The sequence below is a fragment of the Acomys russatus genome, chromosome 31 (assembly GCF_903995435.1).
Source record: "Acomys russatus chromosome 31, mAcoRus1.1, whole genome shotgun sequence".
NCBI classification, from domain to species: Eukaryota; Metazoa; Chordata; class Mammalia; order Rodentia; family Muridae; genus Acomys; species Acomys russatus.
Window position 1 is genome coordinate 35,116,968 of NC_067167.1, and position 18,642 is coordinate 35,135,609.

At 42.2% G+C, this 18,642-nt stretch overlaps 1 protein-coding gene across 1 annotated transcript in view; it reads right to left on the reverse strand.

Annotated features, from left to right (window-relative positions):
- Trhde (thyrotropin releasing hormone degrading enzyme) overlaps window positions 1-14,349 on the reverse strand; it is a 438,539-nt gene extending 424,190 nt beyond the window's left edge. Inside the window, exon 1 of the mRNA XM_051172782.1 lies at window positions 12,728-14,349. Within this exon, the coding sequence (XP_051028739.1) occupies window positions 12,728-13,647 (920 nt within the window). The 5' untranslated portion in view covers window positions 13,648-14,349. The remainder of the gene's footprint in view (window positions 1-12,727) is intronic.
- Window positions 14,350-18,642: the final 4,293 nt, after the last annotated feature.

Consider the following 18,642-nt stretch of genomic DNA (forward strand, 5'->3'; position numbering starts at 1 on the left):
AGAAAAAAAAAAGGAGGAGAAAATGACATGCCAATTACACGTATTGCTTCAATTAAACTAATGGCCCCACTGCTTGACAGATTCGAAAATACACATTTTTCTAACCATGCCTTCATTCATGATTAACATAAAAGTACAGTTCATGTATAATATACTGCCTTACCTCAAATAAAAGTTCTTCAGGGAAGTTTTTGCCTGGATTAAAGAAAACTCTCTGAACCCAGAGCAGTCCTTGTTGGATGAAACACTACACTTTACAGAGAAACAACTCATAGGTACATTGGCAAACATTGAGAAATAATGGCTGTTTTATTGCATATGTCACACTCCTCCCTGAAGCTTAGGGCATTCAGCATATACAGATAATGAAACTGAAATCTAAACAGTATCCTCAAATGGTGGGAAACCCTTGTGGACGCTCACTGGAAAATATCCATACCCTTGCATTTGAAATCACACAATCTACCTCTGCTAAAATAAATGACTTTGAAATCTACTAACTCTTCGCCTGCAAAATTCTGGCTCCAAAGGCTCTTTCAGCCACATCAACTTTGATGTTTCTAAAACTTCCCCCAAATAAGAAAATACTCAAGTCTAATTCCAAAACTATTGTAAATCTCTGTGGGGATCAAATGGGGGTAAAGACCCCATCACTGTGAAGAGCTGCAGCAGGCGGGCAAAGAGCAAACATCACTGGTTCACAAGACCTTCATCTTTTTCTTAGGTCCATAAGCTACACTTCCCTTGCACAGCCCGGAGAGTACTGACTTTTAGAAAAATGGTTCACCTTACATATGGCTTCAAGATTTTTTGGTTGATTGATTGGTTGCTTCATTTTGTCTTTGAGTTTACATTACCTACATCAACTGAAATCAAGAAATATTACTATAGTGTGATAGAACTCGAGCTATGTGATGAGGGGAGACCATATTTATACAGCTTTTATTACAGTATATTACTGAGGTGTTTTATTTAATTGCAAACCATTAATCTCCTAGTATTTCTAACCTATGAACTGAATTTTATCATAGATAATGTATACACTGGAACAAATATTGCACATATATATATATATATATATATATATATATATATATATGTATATATCTCAGGATAGCCATTGCTTCAGGCCTTCACTGAGGGTCTTAGGATGTGTTCTCCATGTGTAAGGGGAAAGTACTATGACACCACACACACACACACACAGAGAGAGAGAGAGAGAGAGAGAGAGAGAGAGAGGGAGGTGGGGGGTGGGGGAGCATAAAATAAATAAAGACTGTGCAACGTATAAACTAAACAAGCACATATACATCAAATATTACAAGTTTTCTGATAAATCTGTACTCCACTCAAACTAATTAGACAACATTATTATGCACTTTCATAGTCTACAGTTACAAAAGAAGACTCTCGAGTACTTTAAGGGCACTCTTATAATTAAGATATAATTTCTAATAAGAGCTGAAAATTTCAGCTATAAAATTTGCTATAAGACAAGTCATCACCAGACCTTCATAACACACTTATATAAATTCTCAAGTTGTTTCTTTTGAAGGCTCTTTTCTCCATGAGTAGCTCTGCACCGTGCCCCTTTCTATGGCTCAGGGCATACGTGACTAATATTACGTGATACTTTTTCATACAGAACTTAAACTTGGCTTTACAATGAACTCTAAGGATAAAGATACAAGGAAATGCTACCCATCACTACAAATAGACATGCATCTTAATTTGACTTGCTGCCCAATCTCTATAGGTTGCCATGTATTGTCAGCTCTTATTGGCTATCTCTGGGTAAGCCATGGGGTATAAATAGTCACACCATTTTTTAAAGTATGGAGTCTACATTTATTACCATTTATACATTTTAAAGTTGCATTTTTGAAAAAAAGGAAAAGGAAGACTTTTTAAAATTGATTGTTTGGGGAGGGTTGATAGTACCTTTCAAACAGAACTAGGCTCCTACATACCAGAACCGGTTAAGTGACTAAACTGCCTGAACTTATTTTTCATTAGTAAAAAGAAAATATTGTTTTTCTTGGCCTTTCTCGTGAAACTGCCAAAATGATAAAATGTAATAATATGTGAGAAATAAGTTTTAGTCATAAATCTTTATACAAACAAAAGATTAAAGATGGAAGAAATATTAGAAACAAATTATTCCACTCCTACAAATTTCTAAAATAAAAATGTACACCCAGTAAAGTTTGTCAAAAGACACACAAGCAATTGGCCCAATGCTGGGCCTAGAACTCACATGTTCTTTATCCAAATAAAAACTAAATACATTCCAAAAGCAATAAAATTAATTTCCAGCCATAACTTATAAAAATGATTTAACTCAATTCTAGGTAGTAATGAATAGTCTTTTTAAATGTATGGGAATCATGACACCTTTCTGGTTATTTTCTATGGATAGTAATACAGTTTTGCATAATGAGATGTCAGCACCTTTATGTTAAAATGTACTCACTCACACACAGTTTCCTCTTCTCAGGCCTTTATATGACATAATGCTTCAGAATCATATCTTTCAACTTATTAATTAAAAAAAGCTACAGGGCTTAGTAATCCTCTCCTGGGCTATTTAAAAAACTACTCTGGAACTGTACATATGAAGAAAAACATTTCCCTTAAGTGTTCAGTCCCTTTAGTATCTGAGCACTTCAAGTTCAATCGTTGAATAAGTAGATATACTCTGGTAAGTGAAGCTTTTCACTGGATTAGGTATGTGAATTATTTTTAAAAACATGCATCCATTTCTTCTTAAAGTCTTCATAATCAAATTAAATGTGTGTGTGCATGTTCTCTCTTTCTCACACACACACACACACACACACAGAGAGAGAGAGAGAGAGAGAGAGAGAGAGAGAGAGAGAGAGAGAGAGAGAGAGAGAGAGAGACAACTGACAGTAGAAGGAAAGCAGTTCTGTAAGAATTTATCATTAAAGGCATTATAATTAATATGTATTCTTTTTAAGTAAAAAATAAAAGATGTCTCTGACATTAAGTAAATAAAGGGTAGGAATTTACTAGAGAGAAAAATCTAAATACATCTGAGTCAATATGAAATTAATAATCCAGATATTTATACATAGGAAACACCAGTCTCTTTTGGCCTTACTCAGTAAATACTGATAGGGATTGTAGCAGCTTAAGGCAGGTTTCAAAACAGCTATCAAGATCGTCCAGTGGCTTTTCCTGCAATTAATATTCTTAATGAATTCATACACAAAGTACATATCTATGCAAAGAGGGCTACCATATATTCTGATAATGTCTAAATGAGGAAATGCCAATTTCACAGTCTGGCACCTGAGAATGATTGCAACTGAATTCCAATTCAGTATTTAGAAAAATCAAAAGAGGTCCCATGGCAAAGAAAACCACCTAAATTGGGTTGCATGTAAAGTCTTTTCTAAGTTCAAGATCTCATAACTAAACAATTGGTAATAAAATATTTCTCAAATATAGTGAATTTCCTTTAAAAAATATTAAATTACACTACCACGAAATAGTTGTTGCAAGTTCTTCAGTGTATTTACTCCTCTCAGTCAATTCAATATTGAGTGTTCAAAGTGTGTGCTCTTTTTTCCTATAAGAAGTGTGTTTTAAATATGAAATATGGGACACACAACAGATATGATGTGGAGTAGTTTATTTTACGGGGATGGGTACCCCAGAGAGAAGGAGAGAGAGAAAGACAGAGATAGAGGAGAGAGGAAGAAGAAGAGAGAAGTGAGAGGTAAGACGTACACACACACACACACACACACACACACACACACAAGATGGGTTTGTGCTTTTATATAACCCTGGGCAGGGGCACACCTAGCGGCAGGCAGGTAATGATGTCATAATTTGCTGGGCAGACTGGGGGCAGTATGCTAACAGTGTAAACCCTGGCAATATGTCTAAATACAAGCCTGAACAGGTATTATACCAAAAGCTAAGGCAAGCAAGGGAAAATGTATGAAGTTGTATTTGCTCAGGCACAGCTTCTCAGTCTTCACAGTACTGGCAATTTAGGCTGGGGAATTATTGATTGTGTGGGATGTAAATCAGTCTGCCTACCCACTAGAAACAAAAGACTCTACTGTCCCAGATCAGGTGGCCAAAACTGTCCCTGCACACTGTAACTCTTCTCTTGAGTAAAGGTGCCTCTGTCGGGAACCTCGAGCCCCCGTGACTCAAAGGCTTTCTGGACAAGGAAACTTAAGAATTGCCCTGAAGCCTCCTAGAAAGATGTAGCTGATGGGTAAGTCAGGCTTTATGTTGTTCCTCTACTGAGGGGATGTGGGCCCTCTCTGGCATGGACTCTCTTGCTGGCTTTTTTATCACTTCCCCCTGGTGAACTGCCTTGCCCAGCCACAGAGGAAGAGGAAACACTCAGTCTTGATGAGACTTGTTGACCTGGGGTGGGTGGGTAGGGGGCTCCCCTTTTCTGAGGAATAGGGGAGGGGGGAGAGAGAGAGGGTGGGACTAGGAGGTGGGGAGGGATGGGGTTACCACCAAGATGTAAGGTGTATAGATAGAAAAATAAATAAATACGAACTATTCTAAGAACTTGGATGGAAGTTTAACCATCAGAAGCGAGAAGAACATGAGCTGACCATGCCGAACACAGGAAAGCCCTTCTAGAAAGAGTTTGACACACATGTGGAGCTGCTACCCTGACACCGTTTTTGCCACCTCTGGTCCTACCAAGTTCAGTGTCTACATCTCACCTGCTTCAGGCTGATAGCTCTCTTTCCTAACAGACAGAACCAGTTTCCGGCCAACGCCCTCAACGGAGCGCAATCCCTGCAGGGTTTTAGGAACAGAATCCCATTCCCACTGCCTACATCTCATGATCAGCTTCAACTGTGGAAAAGAAGATTTCCTTCTTGTTTTCTGCCATTTAAAACTTCAAAGAGGCGTCTAGAAAGAGTGTTTTAAAGAAGAAAATAATGATGTTGGTGCCTGAGTTAATTTGAGGTGAGTTTGAGGTAGTGGCAGGATGCCAAGTATGAGAAACACAGGAAATTAATTAACATATGAAACCACTTTAAAAGAGAGCATGAATAGGAGACACATACATCATACTCCACAGCCATGCACACACATCGCACATACACAAATGTGCATGTTCCTGAAAACAGCAGAAAGAAAAATAAATAAGAAGGTAACAAGGACAAGTGTTTCGTTGTCTATTTTCCTCTTCCTCTCTTTTTTTAAAGTGTCATTTTTATCTTTTAATGAATCTGCTTATTAGCATAAAAAATTCCACTCCCCAGAGTGATATTCTGGAAGTGTCATTCCAAGAATGTCACTTTAGCATAACTAGAAAAAAATATGAGCAACATGCATATATTTTAATTCTCCTCTATCTAAAACAAATTATTTGATTTTTTTTTCTAACAATTTGTCTATTTGACGTTTTGCTTGAGCTAAGACGTAGGGCTTGAATCTCTGCACTGCCTCTGAAGGGTACAAAGAATTGATTTCTTCTCATTTCTGCGGAAGTTCACCAGGCACGGTACTTGTGTCAAGTCATTATGATAACATTTAGCAGAAGTAATGCATTAACGTTGGTTGATAATGCCAACAAATTACGGTACGTGATACAAAACAGTTTCTGCTCCATTATTTTCACTTTGCCTTTTTCATAAAGGTAAAACATGCAGAGAAAATAAGCATTTGCATGAAGATTGATTCGTGACTTTTCAACTGGAATCCAACAAAACCCTGAGAACCCCACACATGGCAGGACGCGTTTACAAGGTTGTCGCTGGGGCTCCTCTATGGCTGCCGTGCAGTGTAGAATATTTTCTCAATTTAACTCTGTTGCAACTGCTACTGATGTTGCAGTGTCACAATAGTTCAAGGTCAGCCATAAAAGCCGCCAACCCAAATCAGTTGCAACGATGCTGACTTCTGAGACTAGTTGGTTATATAGTCCTAGATGCGACACTCGACATTGTAGAGTCCACCAAGTTACAAGGTCATTGAAGTTACACATGAACCATTTCCAAGTTTAGGTTGTTAATCAAAATGCAAATTGTTACTCAATGACAAAACATTTTAAGCCAAAATGGGTCTTTGTTTAGACTGTGTGTTTTTATGTACTTCAATGAGTCATTAAACCTCTGCCACTTCACAGGAGAAGCACTCTTGCTGAATATTCAATGCTCTGAGCAAGTGTGGAGTCTATTTTTTAAATAACCATTTTAGTAAACTAAAAACATAATGCAATAATGCCAGCAATATGTATGTAGGAAGCGGTGCATATGTGAATAATCGTGTTAAAAAAAACAGAGCATAATACTCGTAATTGCTTTCCCATTTATGTAGGACTAAATACTCTTATCAAAAGTGAGTACTCAGTCCTGGATCAGCATTGATAAAGAGTAAAATAATGCACTAAAATGACTTTCCCAGGTCATAATAATAGGTTTTTCATGAGAATAAATAAAGTTACTGTCTGAGATTCGTTTGTTTTAGATTGGGAACAGGCAACGCAGTGTGCTAGCATCATAAAGCATTGCTACTGTCAAACCCACATGAAGACTTGGGAGCAATATGTAAGCCTAAGACCCCGTCCTTCGATACTTAGCATTTGTCTGCTTGCTGTAATAGCACCAGGCTGAGCCTTCTGTGCTGGGTGGCTGCTGGCAGGCTGCTGTGACATAATAAAAGAGTTTTTCTTTTCTTCTGTTAAACAATCTTTTTGGCCCCCTCTCTGCTTCATAAGATTTTATCTCAGCCTAGGATTCTGTAGGCATGAAAAGCTACAGCTCTTCTTGTTACTGGCTTCTTTCATGGTGGCAAGGCTTTGCTTCTTCCTCCGCTTGCCTCCTTGAACTCCGCTTGGGCAGCAAAACAAAAAGCAGACAGAGGAAGGAACGCTGTGACCATCCCTTTACCATGAGCTTTCCCCCAATATCCACTAAAGGGGAAAGCCGAACCATCAGCTCTATAGCACCTTGTACCAGCCTACATATCAGATTGCCAATCGCAGAAAGTGTGCAATAACATTTAATACCCACAGACACTCTTGCAAACTGGCAGGTGTTATTCTCTGTATTCATACAGTTGTCACGACAACTCTATAAAACAGTTTCATTTGTCCCTGTTTTCCAGAGGAGGATCCCAAACAAGAAACAATGGGAAACTAGCCGAGGCCACAGAAGTAGTCCATAGCAGAGTTAGGACAGAGCCAAGTAGGCAGGTTAAGGACTCCCTGCTTGAGAAGAATAACCACACAAAACATACACACACACACACATATACATAGATGCATACACACAATATATACATATATCTCTCCCCCCCCAGCAGAACAACCAAAATATACAAAATAATAATAATAATAATAATAATAATAATAAATAAAGTAAAGAAAACATAATTAATGGTTCTTTTAAACTTCCTTTGACTGATGTTTATTTATTTATTCACTTTTCATGAGAAAAGGTCTAGACCAGTACAGTAAAACATCATCCTGGTTGTAGGTGCGCATAAGGAGGACTTAGTCACATCCTTCCTGCACACTGATAACAGAGCTCCCTAAGTCAATACTTTCCAGGCATGCCAAGGCCCAAAGATGGAGAGGTGGGAAGCCTGGATCCTGTACCCCACTCATCCCCTGACTATAGTCTACATGCCTGCCACCATCATCCATCTGTGCCTGTTCATGAATCTTCTAAGACTGTGTCTGGGAAAGCAAGAAGAGAAGGATGTAATTTTTTCATCCTTGAATCTTCCCAGAGTATGCCTAGAAAAATCTCTATTTGTGACCGAGAGTGTCCATTCTCCAGTGATGAAAAGTAAGATGGCAGAGCGCTTTGGAAAACTAACTACAGGCGCTGCTATAGATCTGGGAATCTCAAAGAACACATAAGAAATTAAGAGAACAATGCTGCTGCTGATGTGGTGGTGATGAGGAGGTCAGTAACGGTTCTGTTGGTAGAAACGGATGGGGAGTCTCGTTGCGGGGATGATGGGATTGTAAGGACAAAGGAGGGATGGCCTGGTTTACAGAGCATGGCACATTTAAGTTTCAAAAGTGAACAGTTGTTTCTTATGTTTTTGGATTACTCTTTGAAATCACACTTGAAGTGGTGACTCCTGGTCTTCAGTAAAGCAAGACAATTCTCTGTATCATTGCCTCAAGCCTGTATGTGTGTGTATATGTACACATATACACCTATATATACACATGTATGTATATATATACATATATATGCATATATATATGCAGTAGTAAAAACACACTGTACAAACCAGGTAAATACTGGGAAAGTCCGTTTTCCATTGAGAGATATCCAGAACAGATAGGATCTGTTCCAAGTTGCACTAAATATGTAAAAACACACTCTAGCTGATTTTACTTTTTCAAAAGATCTAGGTATTCTCTCACTATCTAAGATAATAAAATGAGATATAAAATACAAAAAAAATAAAATAATAAAATAAAATACCACAAGAGGAAGACTAGATGCTTGAATTTTTCTACCAGAATGAATCATTATTTAATGACCAGGACTTTGTTGTTGTTGTTGTTGTTGTTGTTGTTGTTGTTGTTGTTGCATTGTGGAGAGCACTTTGACCTATGACCAAAACCCAGTACAAGACTCATCTTAACCAAATGGCTATGTGTGTCTGTCTGACAGGAAAACATTGAGTCAAATCTATCAAGAAATCATATAAAACTGGGTTCTTAGCAAATGAATGAATAAATGCCCTCTGGGCTTTTCAGCTTACAGCCTTCTAGATAGGGAGAAAAGAGCACACAAACTCCCATTCATTCATGTGAAACTCACTAAAGTGAGTTGAAGGGATAGGGTCTCTGCCACATAAAAGCAATGTGCTCAGTTTCTTGCATTTACTATCATCGGTTATAACTGGTTATTAATAAAAAAGCATATAAAGCATCAAACTGTGTACCATAAAACCACAAAGGAATATGTGCCTACCAGAAAAGTAAATCCATTATATTCCACAGACTTTGGCAAAAGGGTGGCTCCCAACTCCCTTTGAGAACCACAAGAATTATATTTTCTTTTTTTTTTTTTTTTTTTTTTTTTTTTTTTTTTTTTTTTTCAGAGATCATGGCTTGGCTCTAAACAATTCTTTATAGGAAAAGAGCATCTATTTTTATTCTGTCTTCTGTCACTTTAGCATGTTACAGACCCAATCAAAGTTTGTCAAAGAAAAATAGTCCCTTTTTCAAAAGTGAATAAAATGTTCATTTACTTTGGGTAAATTTCTGCCTTCAATCCGACCATCTGGATCTAAATTAAGGTACCCTACTTTGAACATGGGTGTGCACACCATCTGGCTACCCAAAAGCGGCAATTACTTCAGGTAAATGAGCATTCTTGCCTAATTCTAAGCAAGTGTATTCTCCTATAAGAGACAGTGGCATAAATACACGCCCCTTTTATCTACCTGCTGCACATCTCTTTTAGGAAAAAAAAGTAGTATGCGTTCTGACTATAGGTGATAATTTATCATATGTGTATAAACATCTTAATTTTAGGATAACTTTCTATTTCCAGTATTCAACAAGTGATGGGCGTTCTCCTAACCAACTGAATAACTAAGAATGGGAGATTTGCCCGTGAATAAGAAAGCTTGGGCTTCACTGGGGCGGTTTGTCTACTGTGTGAGGTAATACAGTCTCCCTGTAGGACAAGCTCTGGGACTCTCCAACATGTAGTGAGGGTAAAGCCTCTAGGGGTCAAAGGGCACACTATCAAATCCCCTCACCAGAGTTCTTTCTTACTGCTGAGCCAGTTAGTGCAAACTTAGGAACCTTCCCTCAGTAGTCTAAGGCCCAAAGCTCAGAAACTGCAATCCAGTTCCTCCTCTGTCATGGAACTCCTACTCACAAAAATTTCTTCTCTAGTGTCTCTGAGAAACTAGACAGAAACTAAGAATGGTCAGTTGGTACAGAGCTACTGTTTACACTAGGCTAACCAAAGTAAAGGAAGCCTCTTTTAAGTATTTCAAGTTACTCAATGTAACTACTGTTGGCAGATTAAATATTTGTTTTCACTACAAAAAATCATCCCATAATTAAACTGGCAAAAAAATGATGATTAACTAAAGATCAAGATATGTAATCATTCATCAGATGAAAATTCTGAATTTGCATCTCTGTCATTTTAGAACATGGGTTTTAAATGTCAATTTATGTTGAATTTTTAGGACAAACTCATTATCAATAAAAAGCTAGTGTTGGCTGAGTTCCTAATATTGGTCAGCTTTAAACTCTTTTAAGTAAATATAGTAACAAGAACAACAAAAGTTGATGTATGGAATGTTGGTACACTTATGAAATTGTTGGTATACTTATAAACTTAATATTAAAAATATTATTTTTGCCTTATCTATTCCATAAATAAAAGTCAATAAATTATAACATTCACTCTGCTATTGGGGTTGGAAGAGAAAAACTTTCTCTAAGATTGCATTTAGAAATAAATCCATCCTGGGATTTCCCAAACATTGAATCCAGTGTTTCTTTTGGATAGTACACGCACATCAGGTTAAACTTCCAGCCAAAGTATTTACATCTCTAGGGAAAACTGAAGGAGAAAAATCTGAACACAAACATGGACTGTGGGTACAAGAAATCCGTTACAGGGCAAGCGGAAACATCTGGTCGTTTTTAGAGTCCTCTTAATTTGAAAGCACTGACCAAAACAAGCTGGGTTCTGCCAAATACATCTTGGCAAGGATTAAGGGGGGGAAAATATCACAGAATTTGAGAGGGAGTATTTTTCTCACCACAGTGAAGATTTATCAGTGATAATGTGTAACTCTGTCTGTTAACATTTTGACACAATGAGCCTGTTTCCAAGCTTAACGTGCAAACCTGCCTCCTGTGCCTTTTGTGCATAATTTATGTAATTTTCAGTTTACAAAATATCTTTAATCTGTAATCTATGCTAGATGAAGCGGTGGCAAAGGGTTCAAGTTATCCATGCCAGATCCTGGGTGTTAGAAGTGAATGATTAATGTATTAACTCAGAAGCAGCTGCCCCTATTGCACTATTACTAGCACACGGAGCGGCTGTGCGGGGTCTCGTAGGGTTGTGTGAGGTTACTTCACAGCACTCTATAAATAATAAAACTTTTGTACACTTCCACACTCCAGTGAAATTTTCCCAGCCTCTAACACAATAACTGTTTCTGCTAGTTTCCAAACACCATGAGCACTGGTCCAGGGCTGGGGAAACCAAACTTCAAGCTCCAGTCTCTGATGACAGCCTGTTGACCTCAGGTGCCCTGGGCTGCTCTGAGCCCCAGCTTCCTGCTGTTACAAGACTCAGCAGAGGAAAGAGGAGGCTCTGCTACACTATTTACTAATCACTGGCCTAGCTATAGATAATGATTTCATATATTAGTTCACTCTGGGTGTTTGTCTGCCCTATAGTCGCTTAATCAACTGGAGCTATTTTAAATGGAATGAAAACAAGACTGGTCCGTACACGCATTCAGCAGCACAGGAGAAAGCTTAGTACCATAGGACGCTCATCTGTACTTTGAAGCACTGCACGGCAGGCTTGGCCTCGGGTAAAGTGCTTTTTCAAGGCCCTATTGATCCATCCTATAATGGAGAGTAGCGCTATTGTTATCACTATGTCAGAATTTAAAATGTAAGCTCTGGGTCCCACTTTGCGACCCAACTCGAATTATGACTTTCCCGAGAGCCTCCTGTTTTCCCACCTGTAAGACAGAGAGCACTGATGACTGCCTGAACCCCACAGGGATCAAGCAAAACTTAGCTCACCAGAGGTGTGCAAGCAACACTAGAGGCAGCTGTTAATCATTGACAAGAAGCCTCTGCTCGACACCTGCTTCCTCAAACTTTCACCACAGCTGTGAAGCTCTGGCCTCAGAACTGTTGGTTCCAAAGCCCCAGCGTCTCAGAAACTAAGAGAATATTGCCCAAATCTAACCCAGCAAAGGAACTGGAGACTGGCTGCTAGCTCTCTCCCTCTCTCCCTTCTGGGTGCAGTCATTTCTGTTGGCAGCAGCTGAGGAACCAAGTGGAGCCAGAAGCCCTCCAGGGCATCCCAGTGCCTTGGAGGTCCCTCTCTGGGAGTCTGACCATGACAACTGCTGCTCCAGCCCCCAACCCCCACGCCCGCCTTTCTCTGGAACTTCTCTTAGTCCTCAAAAATCTCCACCTGCAATTTGGAAAAACTTTGCAAAGCCAAAGCCTGGCCGTGTTCTGAGTCTTCATAGTCAAGGAAAGTGGTCATGTTGAGGGGAGGGGCGTGTCTGCCCTGACCTGAGGGCTGGGTTGTGCTGCTGCCTGCTCTTTGATTATCAAGTATTTCACTCCACGGTAACCTAGGGAGTTGTTTTTTGTTTTGTTTTGTTATTTATTTGCCATTATTTATGACCAGCAACCTTTAGGGGAAAGTCAAAAGCCCAGGTGGCTATATTAAGTCAAGAGGAGCAAAGTCCCAACTAGAGGAAGGGCAGCATTCATCTTTTGTTAACTCTAAGTTTGTAGACTTGGCAACAGTGAGAGGCCAGGCATCAGGGAGACCCTTATGGTTCTAGAGGACTTTCCCACCCCACCTTGGCTTCCTTCCCCCATCCCCTGGTTCCTGGATATTGGAAGCCAGCTGGGTCCCCAGGTCGCCTGCCTGCGCTCGCTTGCTGGCTCAGCAGTGCGAGCCGCCTGGCGGGGTGGGGCGGCGCGGGGCACCGCCTCCCTCCATACCTTCTCTCCCCGTGGATCACGTAAGAGCTGCGGAAGAATCCCAAAAGCTCGTTCTCTATCAGTGCATTGTAGATAATCTTCAGATTGTAATTCCTCTGCGCGTCTAGGGTTCTATTCAACACCACCACCAAGACCTGCGTCTGTGGGTATAGGAAAAAGCCTGCTACCGGGACAGCCCCGAACGCCCGGTCCTCCGCCACTTGCACCTTCTCCACCGCCACCCGGGAGGCGTGCAGCACCACGTAGCGGGTGGCGTTCCGGCACGCGATCTCCACGTTGACCTCCCCAGAGAAGGTGAAATTCTCCATGAAGGCGGTGAGCATCAAATTGTAGTGCAGCGGCTTGAGATGGCCAGATAAGCGCAGCTGAGTCCAAGGCTGCCACTGCTCTGGCTCTTCCTCCGACGGCGGCGGTGGCGGCGGCGGCTGGGCAGACGGGGTCCCCCGGGTGTCCACCTCGCCGATCTCGCGCTGCAAGGATTCCCCACCCTCGTTGTGGTTGCGCCGGGCGGATCCTGGGTAGCTGCTGTTGCCGCCGCGCTCAGGGAAGCCCCCGAGGCCACCGTCGGTGCCCGGCACCGCCGCGCTCGCTCCACACTCGTCGAAGCGCAGGCTGAGCAGTACAGCCAGCATGGTGACCGCCAGCAGTGCCACGATGGACACGGCGAAGGCCAGCACGAGCCGCTTGTGCACCGCGATGTGGCGCTCGGTGGTGCGGGGTCGCACTCCCACCGAGTCAGCCCACGGGTCCGAGAGCCCCCTGCCGCTTGCCCGGAGCGCGGCGGCGTCTTCTCCCATGGTGGCCGCAAAAGGTGAACTGCTCTTCTCGGCCCCCTCCTCCTCCTTCTTCTTCCTCTTCTTTTTCTTCTTCTTCTTTTTCTTCTCCTCCTCTTGCTCCCCCCTCTCGCCGTCTAGGGCCATCACACCGCCTCCTCCTCTTCCCCCGCCCCCTCTGACACCCCCAGCGGGCGGGCCACCAGGGCCACCTCCAGCGCAGTCATCAGAGAGTGCACGCGGGCCGAGGGCGCGACGCCGGCTGGGACCCTAGGGAGGCCAACCCGGTTTCTTTTAAGACAGATTCTGGTAGCTGGCGACGGCCGAGACGACTCTCTTCAGCCCCGCCTCTCTCCAGACACCAGCTGTGGATCCCGGGGCAACTAGCTCTGGGATGCGCCCAACTTGGGGAGCGTGTCTCTCGCCTGGTGCGCGAACTCCTCGGGCTGGCACTGGGCGCCCGGGCACACGCCGCCCCCGCCCCTGTGCGCCTGCGGCTCGCTAGTCCTCCTGGGCTCCGCACTCTTCCGGGCTGGTGGCGGCGGCTTTTGCACCGGCTCTCGGCCAGGAGGACCGAGAGCTCTGGGGAGAGCCACGGAGCAAGAAGGCAAGTTAAGGCTTCGCCCAGCTCCCCGCACTCCGGCAGCGTTGGGTCTTCTGGGTGGGATGTGCTCGCAAAGACAGTTGCGGCGGCGGCAGCCCGGAAGGCGCCAGAGTCTTCCACCCCGCAGTGGGAGAGAAGAGGATGGACCAGAGAACCGAGGGAAGGACTAGAGTGAGCCAGCCAGAGGAAGTCCCACGGCCGCGGAGCATCCGTCCTGAAGAAGCCTTCTCCACCCTGGACACTTTAAGCAGCGCAGTGGTGGCGGTAAAAGGCGTGAGGTTGCGGACTGGACAGCAAGCCTCCCACGTTCCGCTGTTGTTCTGCCCTCCGGAGAAGACAAGTGAAGAAGTGTCGGACCCGGGCATCCACTTCAGGTAGATGAAGGTCTGAGCCGTGTCCCTGGGGGGAGAACCAAAGAAGTGCGTGTGTGCCAGCGCGTGTGCATGTGTATGCGCGTATGTGTGCGCGCGTGTGCGTGTATGTGTATGTACACGGGCTCCGGGTCTAGATTGCCAAGGCTACTCCAGCTGCATTCGGGGACCGAAACTCCCGGAGACACCGCAAGGAGAGAAGGAACGAACAAGCTAGCGAGGAGGCAGGGAAGGCGGGAGGGAGGGGAGAGGTTGAGCGGCAGAGGCAGGCGCTGGGAGATTAGAGAGCTTTTCTCCGCTCTGTCACACCAGACACCCACAGCCACAGAGGGAGTTGCTGAGCTGCCTGCAAGAGTACATAGTAAATCTTCAGCGCAACAAGCCCCGCAGTCACCCCTTTTCCGACTTCTTAGCCCCACTGCGGCTCCCTAGAGGGACCGCTGTAGCTTTGGGCTATAAGCATCAAGAGCAAAAGAAGAGCCTGCTAGGGAGAGGCGGCAGTGTCAGATCACATGTCAAGCTCCTCGCCAGAGGATTTGGACGATTGTATGTAAATTGAAATAAATTCTTCAAAGCCTGACTGCATATATTATACTGGTGTAGTGTGGCCAGGTGTGCAGCACTGAAATAATGTCTAGCAATGAAGCAGTAGGGTCCTCAATGAGTAAAGACCAAAACAGGGGGACCAATTTCCCATAGGATACGTTTTATTTTTAGATTGGGAAAAGGATTAAAACAAAATGCCTACAGTACAACATTCAGAAAAGGAATGTAAGGAAAACTGGGGATGGAGTCCTCCCCCCCCCCCCCCCGTGACTTTGGATTTTACTAGAACAGTGAATCAATACACCCTGTGATTGGTCAGCCTGTTACTTCACCTAGCCACAATTACTTTTGCAACTCTCCTGTAATAAAATGAAAATTGTTTGAACTTCATTGCAACAGTTATGAGTCCAGTGTTTGCTGATACCAAGAATCTTCCAAGCACAGAGCCCGCTGGCTGCCCATGGGCTCTACTGAGTTTGTAGGGTGTTCTGGGTTAGAGTAGAGCACTCTGCTACCCAATCTTCAAAATGTGCCTACAGAGTTGTAATTAGGACAATGTTCAGAAAGACAGACACCTCTAAGAGAAGAGTTAGTCCTGTCTGATTTTTAACAATATATGACTGGCTTTGTCAATAGGAAATGAAAACACTTCTCTTTACACGTTTCTTTAAATCCAGACTGCATTTAAGAAGTCAGGAGGTAAACTTTAAACCCCTTCCCAGATCTAGCCAATGGTCAGAATATTCTCCACAGTTGAGTGGAGAGTGTGATATGACTTTCTCACGTACTCTGGTGCCTCACATTTGACCATGTCCCCTGGAGGGGGAGACCTGGTGGCACTCAGAGGAAGGACAGCAAGTAGCCAAGAAGAGACTTGATACCCTATGAGAATATATAGGGGGACATAATCCCCCTCAGGAACAGTCATAGGGGATGGGGAATAATGGGAAAATGGGGTGGGGAGGAATGGGAGGATACAAGGGATGGGATAAACATTGAGATGTAACAAGAATAAATTAATTAAAAAAAAAAAAGAAGTCCTATCCATCATAATTTTTCTTATAGAAAGAAAAGAAAGAAAGAAAGAAAGAAAGGAGACTATTCGCTTTGGGATACTGACCAAAATGTTTAAAATATTATTGTAAAACCTGGTTGATAAGCAGAGCTCAGTTACACATGAACTTTAAACTTTGCTTGAGGGAGCTCTGTTCTCTTTATCCCTAGATGGAGTACTTGAGCAATACCATGTATTCTAAGTGTCCACTTGCCTCATCATAGATGATGGTGAAAATAGGTGCCGGGGTGGGTATTTTTAAGCATGTTGTATGTGGGCCGTCAGCAACAGACCAAGGGAAATGCCACATTCTGTTCCAGTTACTTTTTTCTGCTCTGTTTTTAAGCATCTTTGTCCTTGCTTTTTCATATGTGTCTTGGCTATGTGCCGGGAGTTGAGGGCTTGGGGATTATACGATTTTTCCCAAAATGAGGAAATATGGTTTAGCTAGCCAAACGAGCACCTGATCCTCGAAGAGGTCATGATATTCCTCTGGACTTTAAGGATCTAATCTAGTCACTCGAGATTATTGGCATAAAGGACATGGATTACCAACAGTTTCTAGAATGAATCCTGGGATTCTAAGAATCAAGGCCTAATGAAGAGACTGCCCTCTAAGGGGTCTCTGAGGGCTTTCTCCCTCTCGCTAGCATGAGGGTCATCATCAATAGTCCAAGAAGGCTTTCACTGTTTATGTAGCTCATCAATGTCTATGTACTTGTGAAAATTACTGCAAGGTAACTCTCAAACACTTTGCAATTAAAAAAAAAAAAAAACTGCTTACTGATTAGAAAAGTTTCTCCTGACTGATTAAATTAGCAAATGGATTGTTTTTGAGACACAAATGAAACAAATTCAAGTTTATTACCATAAAGTGGGCACAACTTATTAGCTCATTGATTCCCATTAAATGTAGTTTTACCCAATAAACTAAGTGTCAAAGATCAAGTAAGTAAATATTTCTTCCTTTTCTGTTAATATAATGGTGATTTTTTTCTTTTGTAATTTCTGAAAGTATAAGGAAGCCGGGAAACAAGCATTGACATGATAAGTTTTTATATTATTTTCTTAGAAAATGTTTATTTTACCTCAAACCAAAAACAATAAGGAGAAAGCAAAATTTCAGGTTGAGTACCTAAGGGGAGTCTTGAAGGAATTAACCACAAGTACTTGGTTTAAAAATTGTCATTAGTGTTTGAGCTCCTTGATCAGAGAAGCACTTGGCTCTCACAATGCTATATCCATACAGTGCTCTATACAGTGGGACACCTCAGTGTCTGACACTTAGCAGGAACCATTTATTTGTTGTTAAGAAACTCAGGATTATTTTACCTTTAACTAATAAATGTCATTTAAAAATGTGTCCATATTCGATCTAATATAAACTGAATATAATCTGAATGTTTAAAGTTCATTCAACCAGAACTTGACTTTAGTCAAATCTGCACTTTGATCCTGTCGATAATCAAAATGAACTGTCTTCCATGGGGTGCTGGCTTCTGGGTCTTTACTCCTTGACTGTTTTAAACTTGAACTGTTTTTCCCCCTTCACTGTGATTTGTATGTACATGCACCACCTGAGTGTCCTTGTATACTCAGTTCCTAAAAGTGTGATTTGATTCTTCGCATCCAGAAACTGCTTGGCTCACAAGGAAGAGCTAAGTCCCCGACTCAACCCTCCCAACCTTGCATCATCCTAGCCCATTTAATCAACTGAGTTTCTTGATGTGTTAATATCAAAGGGTTCAAGGAATTAACCTTGGCGGTACCTTTTGGCTCTCAGGATCCATCTTCCTCATGTTGTCAAGAGGTTTTTAATCTTACCTGTAAAAGAGAAACAAAATTTGAGCTGGGAAGACAAGCTCAGTCGATTAAGTGCCCACATTGCGAGCATGAAGACCAAAGTTGGAGCCCCAGAACCTACGTTAGCTGGGCATGGTACCACATCGTTGTAATTACGATGCTGAAAAAGCAGAGATGAGAGAGTCCACAACCTCCTTCCCAAGTTCCTAAGCAGTGACTGACACTGTCTCAAAACAGCAACAGAGAGCAAACCCACAGGTGAACTGTGTCTGAAGAACATTGCCGGAAGTAAACATCATGTGCGCACACACATGCACATACATTGACATGCGCATGAATGCACACACACACACACACACACACACACACACACACACACACACACACACACACACACACACCAGAATAAATAAACATGTGCTTAGGTCAGAAACACATTTCTGAAGACCACACACACTAGAAGACCCTTGCTGACAATAAAAGGCAGAAATCTCTGCTCACCATCTGAAGTGCTGCCCCCATGTGGCAAGAGGAAAACAGCATTTTAAAATTAAAAAAATGATAATTTTATGAAAAATTTAAATTGTACAAATCCGTGTTAGATCAAAGTTATTGATGATTTCATATTTCACAGTGTAGAATTTTCATAAAAGCCCTTCTTTTCTAGCAGAGCCTTCCTTGTGATCCTGAAGACAGAATTTTTCAGAAATGTAGTGATACTTCATGAAGTCAACAGTTCGCCAACTACAATTAACACCTTGGTT